We start from the raw sequence: 16,448 nt of genomic DNA, 5'->3' as shown, positions 1-16,448 counted from the left end.
CTCGATTGATAAAGGCCAGCACACCATACGCCTCCTTAACCACCTCCTCCACCTGCGGGGCCGATTTCAGAGTCCTATGGACCCGGACCCCAAGGTCCTTCTGATCCTCTACCGTACTAAGAGCCTTTCCCTTTATATTGTACTCCTTCATCCCATTCGACCTGCCAAAATGGACCACGACGCATTTATCTGGGTTGAAGTCCATCTGCCACTTCTCCGCCCAGTCTTGCATCATATCTATGTCCCTCTGTAACTTCTGACATCCCTCCATACTATCCACATCCCCACCAACCTTCGTGTCGTCGGCAAACTTACCAACCCATCCCTCCACTTCCTCATCCAGGTCATCCAGATAGTGTGACATGAACCCAAGATCCCGGTTGGGGCCGTCCTCATGTGTGTGGAACTTGACTATCAGTCTCTGCTCAGTGACTCTGCGCTGGCGTGTGTGGTGAAGGCAGCCTTGGAGAACGCTTCCCCGAAGACTCACATTCCAACCATTATTGTGTAAATTGAGTTAGTGTCTCTGTCAGCCCTGTTTGGGAACACATCTCCCACTCCTCTGATGAAGGAGCAGTGTTCCGAAAGCTCTTGTCTTGTGCTGCCAAATCGACCTGTTGACCTTTAACCTGGTGCTGTGGCCCCGCCCACCATCTCACACCGTCACAATGCCCGGCTGATTGACGGCAGCTCCGGACCAATAGGAGAAGAAGGGGCCGGGACTGGAGGACCGAGCGGGAGCGGCTGGTCCTCCAACCAATCGGAGTGGATGAGGGGCGGGGCTGGGAGCGGAGCATGCGCAGTGTGCGGGATGGCGAAGGGTGATCTGATGTCCAATCTGTCAGTGAGTGGAATGGCGGCTCGGGGGGAGCGATGGATCCGGCGGGAAGGCGGAGAGGATTCATAACCAGGTTTGTGTAAAGCGGAAACTCAGAGAATGAAATCCCCGGTTCCCCGTTTTTATCCAGCGGGAGCCCAGTATTGTTCCCCGTTTCTGCCCCGAGTTCACCGCCGCCATGTTTAGAGCGGGGCTGTGCGCCTGCGCCGCCGCCATCTTTGTGAGGGACAATGTGAGGGGCAATGTGAGGTGAGCGCATGTCCAGTGCCATCTTTATGAGGGGCAATGTGGGGAGAGCGCATGCCCAGTGCCATAGAACCATAGAACCATAGAAAATTACAGCTCAGAAACAGGCCTTTTGGCCCTTCTTGTCTGTGCCGAACCATTTTATGCTTGTCCCACTGACCTGCACTTGGACCATATCCCTCCACACCTCTCTCATCCATGAACCCATCCAGGTTTTTCTTAAATGTTAAAAGTTACCACTTTATCCGGCAGCTCATTCCACACTCCCACCACTCTCTGCGTGAAGAAGCCCCCCCTAATATTCCCTTTAAACTTTTCTCCGTTCACCCTTAACCCATGCACTCTGGTTGTGGGTTTGACCAAAGGGCAGAGGTTAAAGGTGAGAGTGTTTCAGAGGGGATGTGGGTACAGAATGTTGAGCAGACTGTGTTGGAAATCTGGAACTAGCTGCCTGAAGGGCTGCTGGAGGCAGGGACTCTCTGTTGAAGAAGCCTCTGGACAAACACATCAATACACAAGGTATCGTCGCTGATCGTCCAAGGACAGTGATTAGAGTCAATTTGTATTGAGGGGGCGAGGGAGAGGGGTTGGGGTGAGTAGTTGCGCTGGATGGGGGCAAGGGGCAGGCGGTGATGGGTTGTGCGGGATGGGGGTGAGGAGCAGGGGGTCTGTAGTTGCGGGGAATGGGGGCGAGGGGCAGGCGGTGATGGGTTGCGGGTGGAGAGGTTGTGGAGTGAGGGGTTGCGGAGAAGTGGGCGAGTTGTTGGGGGGGATAGGGTGAGTAGTTGTGGGGGATGGGGGTGAGGGGCAGGGAGTGAGGGGTTGCGGGGGAGGGATGGCAGGAGAGTGGTTGAAGTGGAGAGGGTTTGCTGGGGTTGGGGCGACGGGTTGCAGGGAAGGGAATAAGGCGTTGCGGGGCAGCGGTTGCATGGGGGAGGGATGGCAGGCGTGGCGGGGTGGGGCAGGGGTGGAGAAAGCGGTGGGGCTGGGGGAGGGGTTCCCGGGAGGGATTGCAGGGGGCCATCAATCTTCAATAGATCGGTTAAAGACTTGGGCAGAGAGGTGGCAGATGGAGTTTAATCCGGTCAAATGTGAGGTAATGCATTTTGGAAAGTCCAGGACAGATCGGAAATATAGAGTAAATGACAGAACTCTTAAGAGTATTGATAGGCAGAGGGATCTTAGTGTACAGGTGCACAGGTCACTGAAAGTGTCAACGCAGGTGGAGAAGGTAGTCAAGAAGGCATTCGGGATTTCAATGTTGGGGTTGTTGTTGAATTTATTACTGGTTTTAAATGTTGGGGTTGTTGTTGTTGAATTTGTTCGTCTTTTTTACATTTTAGTTTATTGTTGAGTTTGACAGGTACACAGGTCACTGTGTGGCAATGCAGATGGAGAAGGTAGTCAAGAAGGCATACGGCATGGTCGCCTTCATCGGCCGGGGGATTGAGTTTAAAAATTGGCAAATCATGTTGCAGCTTTATAGAACCTTAGTCAGGCCGCATGTAGAATATAGTGTTCAATTCTGGTCGCCACACTAACAGAAGGATGTGGAGGCTTTGGAGAGAGTACAGAAACGTTTTTTTCGCATGTTGCCTGGTATGGAGAGCATTAGCTATGAGGAGAGTTTGGAAAACTTGGTTTGTTCTCACTGGAACAACGGGGGTTGACGGGAGACCTGGTAGAAGTTTAGAAGATTATGAGGGGCATGGACAGAGTGGATAGTCAGAAGCTTTTTCGCAGAGTGGAAGAGTCAATTACGAGGGAGCACAGGTTTAAGGTGTGAGGGGGAAGGTTTCAAGGAGATGTCCGAGGCAAGTTGTTTTACACAGAGGGTGGTGGGTGCCTGGAACTCACTTGTCTCCCTCTTTCTCCCAGTCACTCTCACTCCCTCTCACTCTCAATTTCTCTCTGCACCCATTCACCCTCCCCCTGCTTCAGTAATGTCCATAGAGAAGGAAATCTGCCGTCCTTACCTGGCCTGGTCTCCATGTCATTCCAGAGCCACAGCAACGTGTCTGACTCTCAGCTGTCCTCCCAAATGGCCGAGCAAGACATTTCGTTCAAGGGCAAGGTGGCACATGGTTCGCACTGCTGCCTCACAGTGCCAGTGAATCGCGTTCCATTCCCACCTTTTGTCACTCTGTGTGGAGTTTTCACCCTGTGCATACGAAGATCCCAAAAATAATGGGAATTTTAAATTTCTGTGCAGGCTTTCTCATCATGGAGCTCTCTCTCTCTCTCTCTCTCTCTCAATTTCTGCATGATTGTAATGTCGAAACTGACAGGCATCTAGTTTGCAAAGACTTTATAATTGAATAAATGTTTACAGACAGCGACAGAGAGAGAGAATGAGACAAAGAGACTGCAACAGGCAGAGATGGAAGCAGAGGCAAAGAGACTGAGACACGCCCCAACGGGCCCTCAGAATTAAAATGCAGAGTGTATCCTTCATTGAAGCCCCGCTCCCACTAACAGCCTCAGTTTAACCCACCACATCCACCTGTTTTATATCCCCCTCATTTCTCCCCTCACTCTCTCTGTCTCTCTCTCTCCATCTGTTTCTGCTGCATTTCGGGCTTGAATGGTGGCCTAGTCACAGAGGCTGCATTAACCCTTGGGGGAAAGAGCAGGATTCGCTCCACTCCAGTGAAACCTAACAATTCTAACCAGCCCGGAAAGCTGGAGTGACCGAGGCAGTGATAGTAATCCCCTGTCCTGAGCCCCTGCCCCTGGCACCACCCCTTCAAAAAAAAACTGTCAGGACTCTGGAATTGGGATCATTTCCCTCCCTCGTCCCTCATATGTTTTAGAGTCAGTTCCATTTTAAATTTGCGTGTTTACAAGTTGGGGTTCAGGAAAGGCAGCTGGTTATTGTTGCACAGACAGATCATGGGGCAATAATTTGACGATATCCGGACGTGACAAAGGGGAGAAATTTAATTCTCCCAGCTTCATGCCTGGTGTAATCCTCCCACTCCATCTGACGAAGGAGCAGTGCTTCGACAGCTTATGGTATTTGCTACCAAATAAACCTGTTGGACTTTAACCTGGTGTTGTGAGACTTCTTACTGTAAGCCTCCCACCCAGCCACTGAACGCCATGTATATTCCGAGTCTGAATGGACAACATCTCAGTCACAGAAAGAGATAAACAAGCTGTGTCCATTCCTTGGGGAGACTTTTTAAAATCAGCCTCCCAACATTTATTTATTTGTTTATTTAGTTGTTTATTTCTGTAAATCAGGAATCCCAGAGGGCTGTGACTGAGGCTTTTCTCGAGAGACGGGGATCTGGGCAGTGATCCCACACTGGACACCCCCCAGATCCTGTGTCTCATGCCACCACCTCACTTCAACCCACACCTCTGTTTTGCTGTCAATGTCTGTATTTCCCTCACCCCCAAGCGAGATTTCTTTGTTCTGTAACTCTCCCCAACACCCTCCCCTGAACTCAGTAAATCCTGCCCTGATTCGATCGACCAAAATGCATCACCTTGCATTCACCTAAATTAAACTCCATCTGCCATTTGTCAGCCCAAAGGCCCAATGATCAAGATCCCATTGCAATCCTGGATAACCTTCTTCATTGTCCACTATGCCACCAATCTGGTGTCATCTGCAAACTTACTAACCATGCCTCCTAAATTCTGATCCAAATCAATGTAACATGGGAGAAATCAGACATTAATATAGTTAATGCTGGTATTCAGCATCATGCTTCAATGCCGCTACCTTTCCCTGACCTGAAATAGATGCTCTATTCAGGAATTATTTAAAACTGGTGTATTTCTGGAGGAACAGACGGACGGTGCACAGTGAAACTTTATGCTGTTGATGACAGCCTAGGATCAGAAAGATTGAAGGAACTCACAAGGTCAATCCTATTTTTGATGTGAGTGGGGTGAGACAGAGAACCATAGAACATTACAGCACAGAAACAGGCCTTTTGACCCTTCTTGGCTGTACCCAACCATTTTTCTGCCTAGTCCTAGCTGTACCGAACCATTTTTCTGCCGAGTCCCACTGACCTACACCTGGACCATAATCCATCCACACCCCTCTCATCCATGTAACTGTCCAAATTTTTCTTAAATGTTAAAAGTGACCCCGCATTCACCACTTCATCTCGCAGCTCATTCCACACTCTCACCACTCTCTGCGAGAAGAAGCCCCCCCCGCCCCTAATATTCCCTTTAAACCTTTCCCCTTTCACCCTTAACCCATGCACTCTGGCTTTTTTCTCCCCTCGCCTCAGTGGAAAAAGCCTGCTTGTATTCACTCTATCTAAACCCATCATAATTTTATGCACCCCTTTCAAATCTCACCTCATTCTTCTACGCTCCAGGGAATAAAGTCCAAACCTACTCAACCTTTCTCTGTAACTCAGTTTCTCAAGTCCCGGCAACATCCTTGTTAACCTTCTCTGCACTCTTTCAACCTCATTAATATTCTTCCTGCAATTAGGTGACCAAAACTGCACACAATACTCTAAATTCGGCCTCACCAATGTCTTATACAACCTCACCATAACAATTGTCCTGTGTAGAAGTGAGAACCCGTTCCATATTGTGATTCTTTGCAATATTGGGACAGTGAGATGACCCGATCCAACACAAGAACACATTGCAATATCTCCCAGTAACAGTGAGTCTGCATGTCAGCGTTAACCAAGCGGGATGACATTCCCGGAGGTGCTGACATCTCACGCAGAGTGAAAACCAGAATGCTATTCGTGGGGATTGCCTTGTTAAATTCAGCTGGGGATTTATTGAGGGAATTTGTGAAAATGCATGTGGAGATCTTATATAATCTTATTGAAAAACCTTGCGAAATCCGTTTCTCCAACTGACTGTACAGATCAGAAGAGGTACATTTATAGAGATCTCAAGGTGAATAACATTAGTTTCAGTCACTGAACACCAGCAGTAATTTTTAATGCATATCATTTTATACATGTTTCACATGCAGTGAATATATTTATTTTAATTCCGGTCTCTGAGCAGTCAGAGATTGAAACAGATAATTCTGATATTTAGCACCATGCTCCCACACTGCCACCTCTGCTTGACCTGAAATAGATGCTGTGTTCCGCAATTATTTAAACCAAGTGTATGCGTGGAGGAACAAACTTACATTCTGCATTCAAACTTTATGTTGTTGAGATCAGCCCAGGATCAGATTGATTGAAGGAGCGGAAGGTTTTTGAGACAGTTTGTGTGACGCTGCTGCTGTGTTGCCTTTATTCGTTTTGTAACGTGGGGGTCGCAGGGAATCAGTAGCGACAATAAGAGTGAGGTCAGTGATGTGTCTGTTTATCAGTTGGTAATAAGAATGAAGTCGGTGATATCCCTGGAAGGTAAAGGCAGTCGGGATGAGGTTAGCCTTGCATCTGGATGTGTATTGACAATCAGAGCAATTCAGTAATGTATCTGTGCAGGTTGTGAAAGGAGAGTGCGGTCACTGCTGTTCCTCAATATATGGTTCCAATAAGAATCAGGTTATTTCTGCATCTGCAGGAACAGGTGTAGCATAGAGGAAACACAAGATAAAACTCTATCTACAATTTCCCCAGCAAACACTCCCAGGGCAGGGACAATGGGCGGATGTTTGGGTTGATGGAGTGGGGGGCTGGGTGTGGAGTGGGGCAGTGTGGGGGGTGGGGGGGGCGGGGGGGCTCCTACAGAATAAAAGTAACGCTACACTGTCCTTGTACATCTCTCCTGGAGTGGGTACAGCACCAATTGGACACACAATACTGCCTCTGCACTCTTCCATCAATCTTTACGGAGTCGTTGTCGATGGGTCTTTTTCAGCATGGAGGTCGGTCATCAGTGGAGTGCCCCAGGGATCTGTTCTGGGACCCTTGCTCTTTGTGATTTTTATAAATGACCTGGATGAGGAAGTGGAAGGATGGGTTGGCAAGTTTGCTGATGACACAAAGGTTGGAGGTGTTGTGGATAGTGTAGAGGGATGTCAGCAGTTGCAAGGAGACATAGATAAGATGCAAGACTGGGCGGAGAAATGGCAGATGGACTTCAACCCAGATAAGTGTGTGATGGTTCATTTTGGCAGGTCTAATATCATAGAAATCATAGAAACCCTACAGTGCAGAAGGAGGCCATTAGGCCCATCGAGTCTGCACCGACCACAATCCCACCCAGGCCCTACCCCCACATATTTACCCGCTAATCCCACTAACCTACGCATTTTTAACCTGGCCAATCAACATAACCCTCACATCTTTGGACTGTGGGAGGAAACCGGAGCACCCGGAGGAAACCCACGCAGACACGAGGAGAATGTGCAAACTCCACAAAGACAATGAACCGAGCCGGGAATTGAACCCGGGACCCTGGAGCTGTGAAGCAGCAGTGCTACCCACTGTGCTACCGTGCCGAATAGGATGGAAGAATATAATATTAAGGGTGAGACGCTTGGCAGTGTGGAAGATCAGAAGCATCTTGGGGTCCGGGTTCATAGGACGTTCAAAGTAGCGTCGCAGGTGGAGGCTGTGGTTAAGAAGGTGTATGGAACAATGGCCTTCATCAATAGAGGAATAGAGTTTGGAAATCGGGAGATAATGCTGCAGCTGTATAGGACCCTGGTCAGACCCCACCTGGAGTTCTGTGCCCAGTTCTGCTCGCCTCATTACAGAAAGGATGTGGAAGCTATAGAAAGGGTGCGGAGGAGATTTTCAAGGATGTTGCCTGGAATAGGTGGCATGCCTTTTGAGGATCGGTTGAGAGAGCTAGGTCTTTTCTCCTTCGGGAGGCGAAGGATGAGAGGTGACCTGATAGAGGTGTATAAGATGTTGAGAGGTATTGATAGAATGGATTCTCAGAGGCTTTTACCCAGGGCTGAAATGGTTGCCACGAGAGGCCACGGGTTTAGGGTGCTGGAGAGTAGGTACAGATGAGATGTTAGGCGTATGTTTTTCACTCAGAGGTTGGTGGCTGCGTGAATTCGGCTGCCGGTCGTGGTAGTGGAGGCGGATTCGATCGGGTCTTTTAAGAGACTTTTGGTTAAGTTCATGGAAGTTAGTAAGATAGAGGGTTATAGGTAAGCCTAGTAGGTCGGGACATAGTCGGCGCAACTTGTGGGCTGAAGGGCCTGTTTGTGCTGTAGCTTTTCTATGTTTTATGTTCTATGTTTACTGCGCAGAGACAAGATTAGATCTCTTTGTGTTCCCAAAAGATACAACACGGGGTTAGATACAGAGTAAAACTCCCTCTACACTGTCCCCCATCATACACCCCCAGGACAGATACAGCATGGGGTTAGATACAGAGTAAAGCTCCCTCTACTCTGTCCCATCAAACACTCCCAGGACAGATACAGCACGGGGTTAGATACAGAGTAAAGAGTGTGCGGGGGGGGGGGGGGGGTGGGTGGAGGAGGAGTGTGCGGGGGGGCGGTTGGAGGAGGAGTGTGCGGGGGGGGGGGGTTGGAGGAGGAGTGTGCGGGGGATGGAGGAGGAGTGTGCGGGGGGGTGGAGGAGGAGTGTGCGGGGGGGTGGTGGAGGAGTGTGTGGGGGGGTGGAGGAAGAGTGTACGGGGGGCGTGGAGGAGGAGTGTGCGGGGGTGGTGGAGGAGGAGTGTGCAGGGGGGGGGGGTCGAGGAGGAGTGTGCGGGGGGGGTGGAGGAGGAATGTTCGGGGGGTTTGGAGGAGGAGTATGCGGGGGGGTGGAGGAGGAGTGTGCGGGGGGTGGAGGAAGAGTGTGCGGGGGGGGAGGCGTGTGCGGGGGGGTGTAGGAGGAGTGTTCGGGGGGGTGGAGGAGGATTGTGCGGGGGGAGTGGAGGAGGAGTGTGCGGGGGGTGGAGGAGGAGTGTGCGGGGGGGGGGGGAGGAGTGTGCGGGGGGGGGGGCGGGTTGGAGGAGGGGTGTGCGAGGGCGGGAGGAGGAGTAAGCAGATTGCTGAGGTGAGATGGGGAGAGTGCAGGGTAGAGCGAGTCAGCTGGAACGGGTGTTGTTGCGGCCAGGGAGTGTGATGAGGTTGGAGGGGGAATGTTGATGTGAGCGGGGGAGCATCATGAAGAGGGGGATATCTTGAGTGGAGTGTGAGTGATGGGGCGAGGGTCGAAAACGTTGACGAGTGGGTCAGTGTTGAGATGCGAGGTGAGATTGTTGAGGTGTGAAGGAGGAGAGTGGGTCAGAGAGAGACAGTGTTGAGGTGATTCTGGGAGCGTTGAGGTGAGATGGAGATTGTTGTGGTGTGAACAAGGAGAGTGGGTCAGAGACAGACAGTGTTGAGGTGATTCTGGGAGTGTTGAGGTGAGACGGAGATTGTGGAGGTGTGAAGGAGGAGAGTGGGTCAGAGACAGACAGTGTTGAGGCGAGACGGAGATTGTTGAGTTCGAGGGGGGAGTGTGGATTTGAGAGCGAGACCGGTGACCAGACGGGGGAATGTTAAGATGAGAGGAAATTGTTGATGTGAACGAGAGAGAGATTGTTGAGGTGAAAGGGGCGTGTGGAAGTGAGAGGGAGAGTGATGACATGAGAGGGGGTGTATTGAGATGCGAGGGGGTTTGTTGAGGTGAGAGGGGGGAAAGTTAAGATTAGATGGTGGGAGCTGAGGTGAGAAGGGAGAGCTGACGTGATGGGGAAGAATGTTGTGGTGAGCCAGAGGGTGGGATTTCTCCCCCGCGCTCTCCCCTAAATCACATAATCCCACCAGAGGTAATGGGATCTTTACACCGTCTGTGCCCGTCTGCTCCGACTCCCATGCGTTGTGGGACGGGAGATGTGTCTCTTGGGGATGTTGAGGTGAGAGTGTGATGCTGACTGGGGAGCATAGAGATGAGATGGGTCGTGTTGTGGTGCGTGGGATAATGTAGAGGTGAGTGGGAGGATTGATGTGAGGGCGGAATATGTTAAGTTGGGAGGGGGAGAGTTGTGTTGAGTGGGGGAGTGTAGAGCTGAGAGGGGGTGTTCTGGTGAGAGGGCTGATGTTGACCTCAGTGGGGAGAATATAGATGTGAGAAGTTGAGTGTTGAGGTGAGAATTGGTGAGAATTGCGATGATATGGGGTGTGCTGAGGTGCGGGGGTGTGTGTTGAGGTGCGTGGATGTGTTTTGAGGTGCGGGGGTGTGTGTCGAGGTGCGTGGATGTGTTTTGAGGTGCGGGGGGTGTGTTGAGGCGCGGGTGTGTGTGTTGAGGCGGGGGGGGGGGGTGGTGTTGACTCGGGGGGTATGTGTTGAGGCGGGGGTGTGTGTGTTGAGGCGTGGGGGGATGTGTGTGCTGAGGCGGGGGGTGTGTTGAGACGGGGGGGTGTGTGTTGAGGCGGGGGGGTGTGTGTGTTGAGGCGGGGGCGGTGTGTGTTGAGGCGGGGGGGTGGGTGTGATGAGGCGGGGGGATGTGTGAGTTGAGGCGCGGGGGGGTGTGTGTTGAGGCGGGGGTGTGTGTGTTGAGGCGCGGGGGTGTGTGCGTGAAGGCGCGGGGGTGTGTGTGTTGAGGATTGAGGAGAGTGCTGAGTTGAGGGGTGAGAGTGTTGAGTTGAGAAGGGGGGTTTTGTCATGAGAGGGCCATTGTTCCATTGAGGCGCGGCAGTGTTAAGGTAATGGGGCATGTCGAGCTGAGAGGAGGGATGTTCATGTGAGAGGGCTGTGTTGATGTGTGAGGTGGAGTATTAAGGAGAGCGGGGAATGTTTAGATAGGAGTGGTCGCTGAGATCAGGAGGGGTGCGTTTTGAGATAAGGGAGATGTGGATCGCAGGCGGTGAATTCGGGTGTGAGGGGGAGAATTTAGAAGCGACACGGATAGTGTTGAGGAGAAAGGGTGTAATGTCTGTGTGATAGAGATTTTGTAGAGGGGGAAGGGGAGTATTGAGTTGAGTGGGGGCTATGTTGAGGTGAGGATGTGTGTTGAAGTGACAGGACAGTGCTGATGGGAGAGGGAGCGTGTTGGGGTAATGGGGAGTGCTGAGTTGAGAGCGATAGTGTTAATGTTCTCATGTGAGTGGACCTTTAAGAATTATTTTTTTTGAATCTTGCAGCTTCCATGGAGGTGGAGCTAAGCTGTGGCAATCAGGTGGTAGTTTTCTTTTCCTTTGGTCTTTTAGTTTAGTTTCGGGAAGCAGTTTAGCAGGAAGCTCAGAAGCAATCTCTCTCCCTCTCCCTGTCCTTCTCTTTTGAAAAGGCTGTGTTTTGCCAAATAGATTCGACTGTAACCTTTGCTGAGTTTCTTCAGGGAATTTGAGCATTCAGCCCAGGAGGCTGGACACGTGTAATAATTCGGCATTAACCTCTACTATATTGTGGTGATTTGGAGGGTTTTGTGGATTGGATGTTGGCTTTGGTTGGAACACACTTGAGATATTTCCTTCAGAGTTGTACATTATCGTGGTTGTTGTGTTTCTTGTTTGTAATTGTTAAAAATTCTTGCTCATTGTCTTACTATACATGTCAACAATATTCTTAATTAAACTTTGTTTTGAATAAGAGTTCCTCGTGGGTCAGTTCACTCACACCTGACGTGAAACCTCTCGTGCTCCAGATTCAAGGTAAAGAGTTACAGGTCACTCGAGCTTCATGGAACAGCTGGAAGTATCCAACCTGACTGATGACAACTGGGGGCTCCGGGATTGAAATCTGTATTTCTTGATTGATTTGGGATGAGTGAACTCAAAGTCAATGAGCGGTAAGCAGATTTGTGTTTTATCTTCAGATGTTGTATTCCAGTTTAAATAGGGAGTGTGGTTTGGATTAATGTCTCTTTCAGAGACTCAGACGTTTGTGCAGGTGGAGGAAGTCACGCAAGTTACCTGACAGAAAGTGACTAAAGCAAAGCTTTTGGAATTGGAAAAAAACATTGCAGTTGACATTGCCTGACAGAGTACAGAAAGAAGAGATAATTGTGGCGATAGCACATTATTTGGAATTGTCAGAAGCACAGTGAGAATCTTTGCCAATGCCGTGAATTCAGTTACAAATGAAACTGACCAATATAAAAAATAATTAAAACCAATTGAATTGCAGGCAAAAGAAAAGGAAATGGAGGAACAGCAAGCAAAATAATGAAAACGATCTGAATTTCAGGCAAAAGAAATAAAAGGAGGCAAGGGAAAGGGAGAAGGAAAAATAGACAGACTTTGAACATCGGCAACTGGCCTTCAAATGTAAACATCGGGAACGATTAGCGGAGGAAAAGGGTAAAGTACAGTCTGAGGGTAGTGATGAGGCGAGTGAGAGAATGAGGGGCAGAAAATACAACAGGAGATAGAAAAGGCAATGTTAAAATAATCATGGGGGACTTCAATATGCAGGTGGACTGGGAAAATCAGGTAGGTCGTGGATCCCAAGAAAAGGAGTGTCGTGGATAAAGTGGATGAGCTCAGAGTGTGGATCAATGCTTGGAAGTGTGATGTGGCGGCCATTCCGGCGACTTGGGGACAGGGACAGGACTGGATAATTCAGGTACCGGGTTTCAGATGTTTCAGAAAGGACAGAGAGGTCGGGGGGAGGGGGAGGAGTGGCACTGCTGATCAGGGATAGTGTCACAGCTGTAGAGAAGGTGGAAGCCATGGAGGGATTGTCTACGGAGTCTCTGTGGGTGGAAGTCCGGAGCGGGAAGGGGTCGATAACTTTGCTGGGTGTTTTCTACAGGCCGCCCAATAGTAACAGGGATGTTGAGGAGCAGATAGGGAAACAGGTCCTGGAGAGATGTAGTAATGACAGGGTTGTCGTGATGGGAGACTTTAATTTCCCAAACAGCGATTGGAATATCCCTCGGGTAAGGGGTTTGGATGGGTAGGAGATTGTGAGGTGTGTTCAGGAGGGTTTCCTGACACAGCATGTGGATAAGCCCACAAGACGCGAGACTGTACTCGATCTGGTGCTGGCTAATTAGCCTGGACAGGTGTCGGATCTCTCAGTGGGGGAGCATCTTGGGGATAGTGATCATAACTCCATCTCCTTTACGCTATCATTGGAAAGAGATAGGATCAGGCAAGCTAGGAAAGTGTTTATCTGGAGTAAGGGGAAATATGAAGCCATCAGGCAGGAGATTAGAGGCGTAAATTGGAAGGCGGTATTATCGAGGAATAGTACCGAAGTAAGGTGGCAGATTTTCAAGGAATGTATGTCTAGCATTCTACATGACAACGTTCCGATGAGACAGGGAGGTTTTGGTCGGTTACGGGAACCGTGGTGCACGAAAGCTGCGCTCAACCTAGTCAAAAAGAAAAGGAAAGCGTACAAAAGGTTCAGAGAGCTAGGCAGTGATAGGGATCTAGATGAGTATACGGCATGGAGGAAGGGACGTGAGAAGGAAATTAGGAGAGCCGGAAGGGGTCACGGGAAGGCCTTGGCAGGGAAGGTTAAAGAGAGCCCACAGGCGTTCTGTAAATATGTGAAGAGTAAAAGGATGAGATGTGAAGGAATAGGACCTATAAAATGTCAAGATGAGAAAGTCTGTACGGAAGCGGAAGAAATAGTAGCGGTGCTGAATGAATACTTTACTTCGGTATTCACTGTGGAAAAAGACCTGGGTGGTTGTACTACAGGATTGTGTAGGACTGAAAAGATTAAGTTTGTGGACATTAAGAGGGTCTGTTGGTAATTTTGAATAGCATCAAGATAGATAAGTCGCCGGGACCGGATGGGATGTACCCCAGGTTTATGTGGGAGGCGAGGGAAGAGTTTGCAGAGCCTTTGACGATGATCTTTGCGTCGTCGCTGGAGACGGGAGAGGTTCCAGAAGATTGGAGGATTGGGGATGTGGTTCCTCTCTTCAAGAAAGTGAATAGGATAACCCAGGAAATTACCAACTGGTGAGTCTAACCTCCGTGGTTGGTAAGTTGATGGAGAAGATCCTGAGGGACAGGATCTATGAACATTTAGAGAGGTTTAGTATGCTCAGACGTAGTCAGCATGGCTTTGTCAAAGGGAAATCGTGCCTTACGAGCCTGGTGGAGTTCTTTGAAAATGTGACTAAACACATTGACGAAGGAAAAGCGGTAGATGTGGTTTACATGGACTTCAGCGAGGCGTTCGATAAGGTTCCCCATGCAAGACTACTCGAGAAAGTGAGAGGGCATGGGAATCAAGGGACTGTTGCCTTGTGGATCCAGAACTGGCTTGCCTGCAAGAGGCAGAGAGTGGTTGTACATGGGTTTTTTTTCTGAATGGAGGTCGGTCACCAGTGGAGTGCCCCAGGGATCTGTTCTGGGACCCTTGCTGTTTGTCATTTTCATAAATGACCTGGATGAGGAAGTAGAGGGATGGATTGGTAAGTTTGCCGATGACACGAAGGCTGGTGGTGTTGTGGATACTTTGGAGGGATGTCAGAAGCTGCAGCGTGACATAGACAGGATGCAGGACTGGGTGGAGAAGTGGCAGATGGACTTCAACCCGGATAAATGTGTTGTGGTCCATTTTGGCAGGTCAAATGGGATGAAGGAGTATAATATCAAGGGCAAGACTCTTAGCAGTGTCGAGGATCAGAATGACCTTGGGGACCGGGTCCATAGGACTCTTAAATCGGCATCGCAGGTAGAGGAGGTGGTTAAGAAGGCGTATGGTGTGCTGGCCTTCATCAATCGAGGGATTGAGTTTCGGAGTCGAGAGACAATGATGCAGCTTTATAAGAGCCTCGTCAGACCCCACTTAGAGTCCTATGCTCAGTTCTGGCCATCGCATTACAGGAGGGATGTGGAAATTATTGAAAGGATGCAGTGAAGATTTACAAGGATGTTGCCTAGATTGAGTGGCATGCCTTATGAGGATAGGTTGAGGGAGCTCGGTCTTTTCCTTGGAGAGACGAAGGATGAGAGGTGACCTGATAGAGGTGTACAAGATGTCGAGAGGTATAGACCGGGTGGATTCTCAGAGGTTTTTTCCCACGGCTGAAATGGTTGCTAACAGAGGACACAGGTTTAAGGTGCTAGGGAATAGGTACATAGGAGATGTCAGGGGTACGTTTGTCACTCAGAGGGTGGTGGGTGAGTGGAATCGACTGCCGTCAGTGGTGGTGGAGGCAAACTCGATGGGGTTTTTCAGTAGACTTCTGGATGAGTACATGGGACTTAATAAGATTGAGGGTTATAGGTCAGCCTATATATAAGCCGAGGTAGGTAGGGACATGACCAGCACAACTTGTGGGCCGAAGGGCCTGTTTGTGCTGTAGTCTTTCTATGTTCTAAAAGGAATTAGTGCAATGTCTAAGAGAGGACTTTTGGAGCAGCTTGTGACAGAGCCTACTCGGGAACAGGCAATTCTGGATTTGGTGATGTGTAATGAGGCAGACCTGATTAGGGAACTTAAGGTGAAGGAACCCTTAGGGAGCAGTGACCACAATATGATCGAATTGACCCTGCAGTTTGAGAGGGAGAAGCTGGAATCAGATGTAACGGTATTAGAATTAAATAAAGGTAACTACAAAGACATGCGGGAGCATCTGGTCGGAGTTGATTGGAAAGGGAGCCGAGCAGGGGAGACAGTGGAACGGCAATGACAGGAGTTCTTGAGGGTTATTTGGGAGGCACAACAGAAATTCATCCCAAGGAGTGGGAAAGATGCCACAGGGAGGACGAGGCATTCATGGCTGACGGGGAAACCAAGGACAGCATAAACGCAAAAGAAAAAACCTACAAGGTGGCAACGATTCGTGGGAAGGCAGAGGATTGTGAAGCCTTTAAGAGCGAGCAGAGGACAACTAAAAAAGCAATAAGGAGGGAGAAGAAATATGAGTGTAAGCGAGCTAGTAATATAAAGGACGATCGGAAGAGTTTTTCCAATATATAAAAGGTAAGCGGCAACAATAGCCATTGGACCACAGGATAATGAGGCTGCAAAATGAATCATAAGAAACTTAGAAATGGCAGAGGAACTGAATCGTTACTTTGCATCAGTCTTCACAGTGGAAGACACCGGTGAGATACCAGAACTGCAGGAGAGTCCGGGGGCACAGCTGAGTGTACTGGCCATTACTAAGGAGAAGGTTCTGGGGAAACTGAAAGGTCTGAAGGTGAATATATCACCTGGACCGGATGGACTACACCCCAGCGTTCTAAAATAGATAGCTGAGGAAACTGTGGAGACATTGGTGATGATCTTTCAGCAATCACTGGAGACAGGGAGGGTCCCAGAGGACTGGAAAGTAGCTGATGTAACACCGCTGTTTAAGAAGGGAGGGAGGCAGCAGATGGGAAATTATAAGCCGGTTAGACTGACTTCGTTCGTTGGCAAGATTTTAGAGTTCATTATTAAAGATGCGATCTCAGAGTACTTGGAAGTGCATGATAAAGTAGGACTGAGTCAGCACGGCTTTGTCAAGGGGAGGTCATATCTGACAAATCTGTTAGAGTTCTTTGAGGAGGTAACACGGAAGTTAGATAAAGGATAACCTGATTTATTTAGATTTCCAGAAG

The 16,448-nt window shown here is 49.4% G+C and overlaps 1 protein-coding gene across 1 annotated transcript in view; it reads left to right on the top strand.

The window, feature by feature from the left end:
- Positions 1-845: 845 nt before the first annotated feature.
- The window catches only part of LOC144483433 (SWI/SNF-related matrix-associated actin-dependent regulator of chromatin subfamily A member 5-like), a 915,017-nt gene continuing 899,414 nt past the window's right edge, over positions 846-16,448 (top strand). The window contains exon 1 of the mRNA XM_078202122.1: positions 846-911. Coding sequence (XP_078058248.1) covers positions 874-911 — 38 coding nt within the window. The 5' untranslated portion in view covers positions 846-873. The remainder of the gene's footprint in view (positions 912-16,448) is intronic.

The sequence above is a fragment of the Mustelus asterias genome, unplaced genomic scaffold, assembly GCF_964213995.1.
Source record: "Mustelus asterias unplaced genomic scaffold, sMusAst1.hap1.1 HAP1_SCAFFOLD_68, whole genome shotgun sequence".
Taxonomy (NCBI): Eukaryota; Metazoa; Chordata; class Chondrichthyes; order Carcharhiniformes; family Triakidae; genus Mustelus; species Mustelus asterias.
Note: the sequence above shows the minus strand (reverse complement) of the source record. Positions and strands in the feature narration are given on the sequence as shown.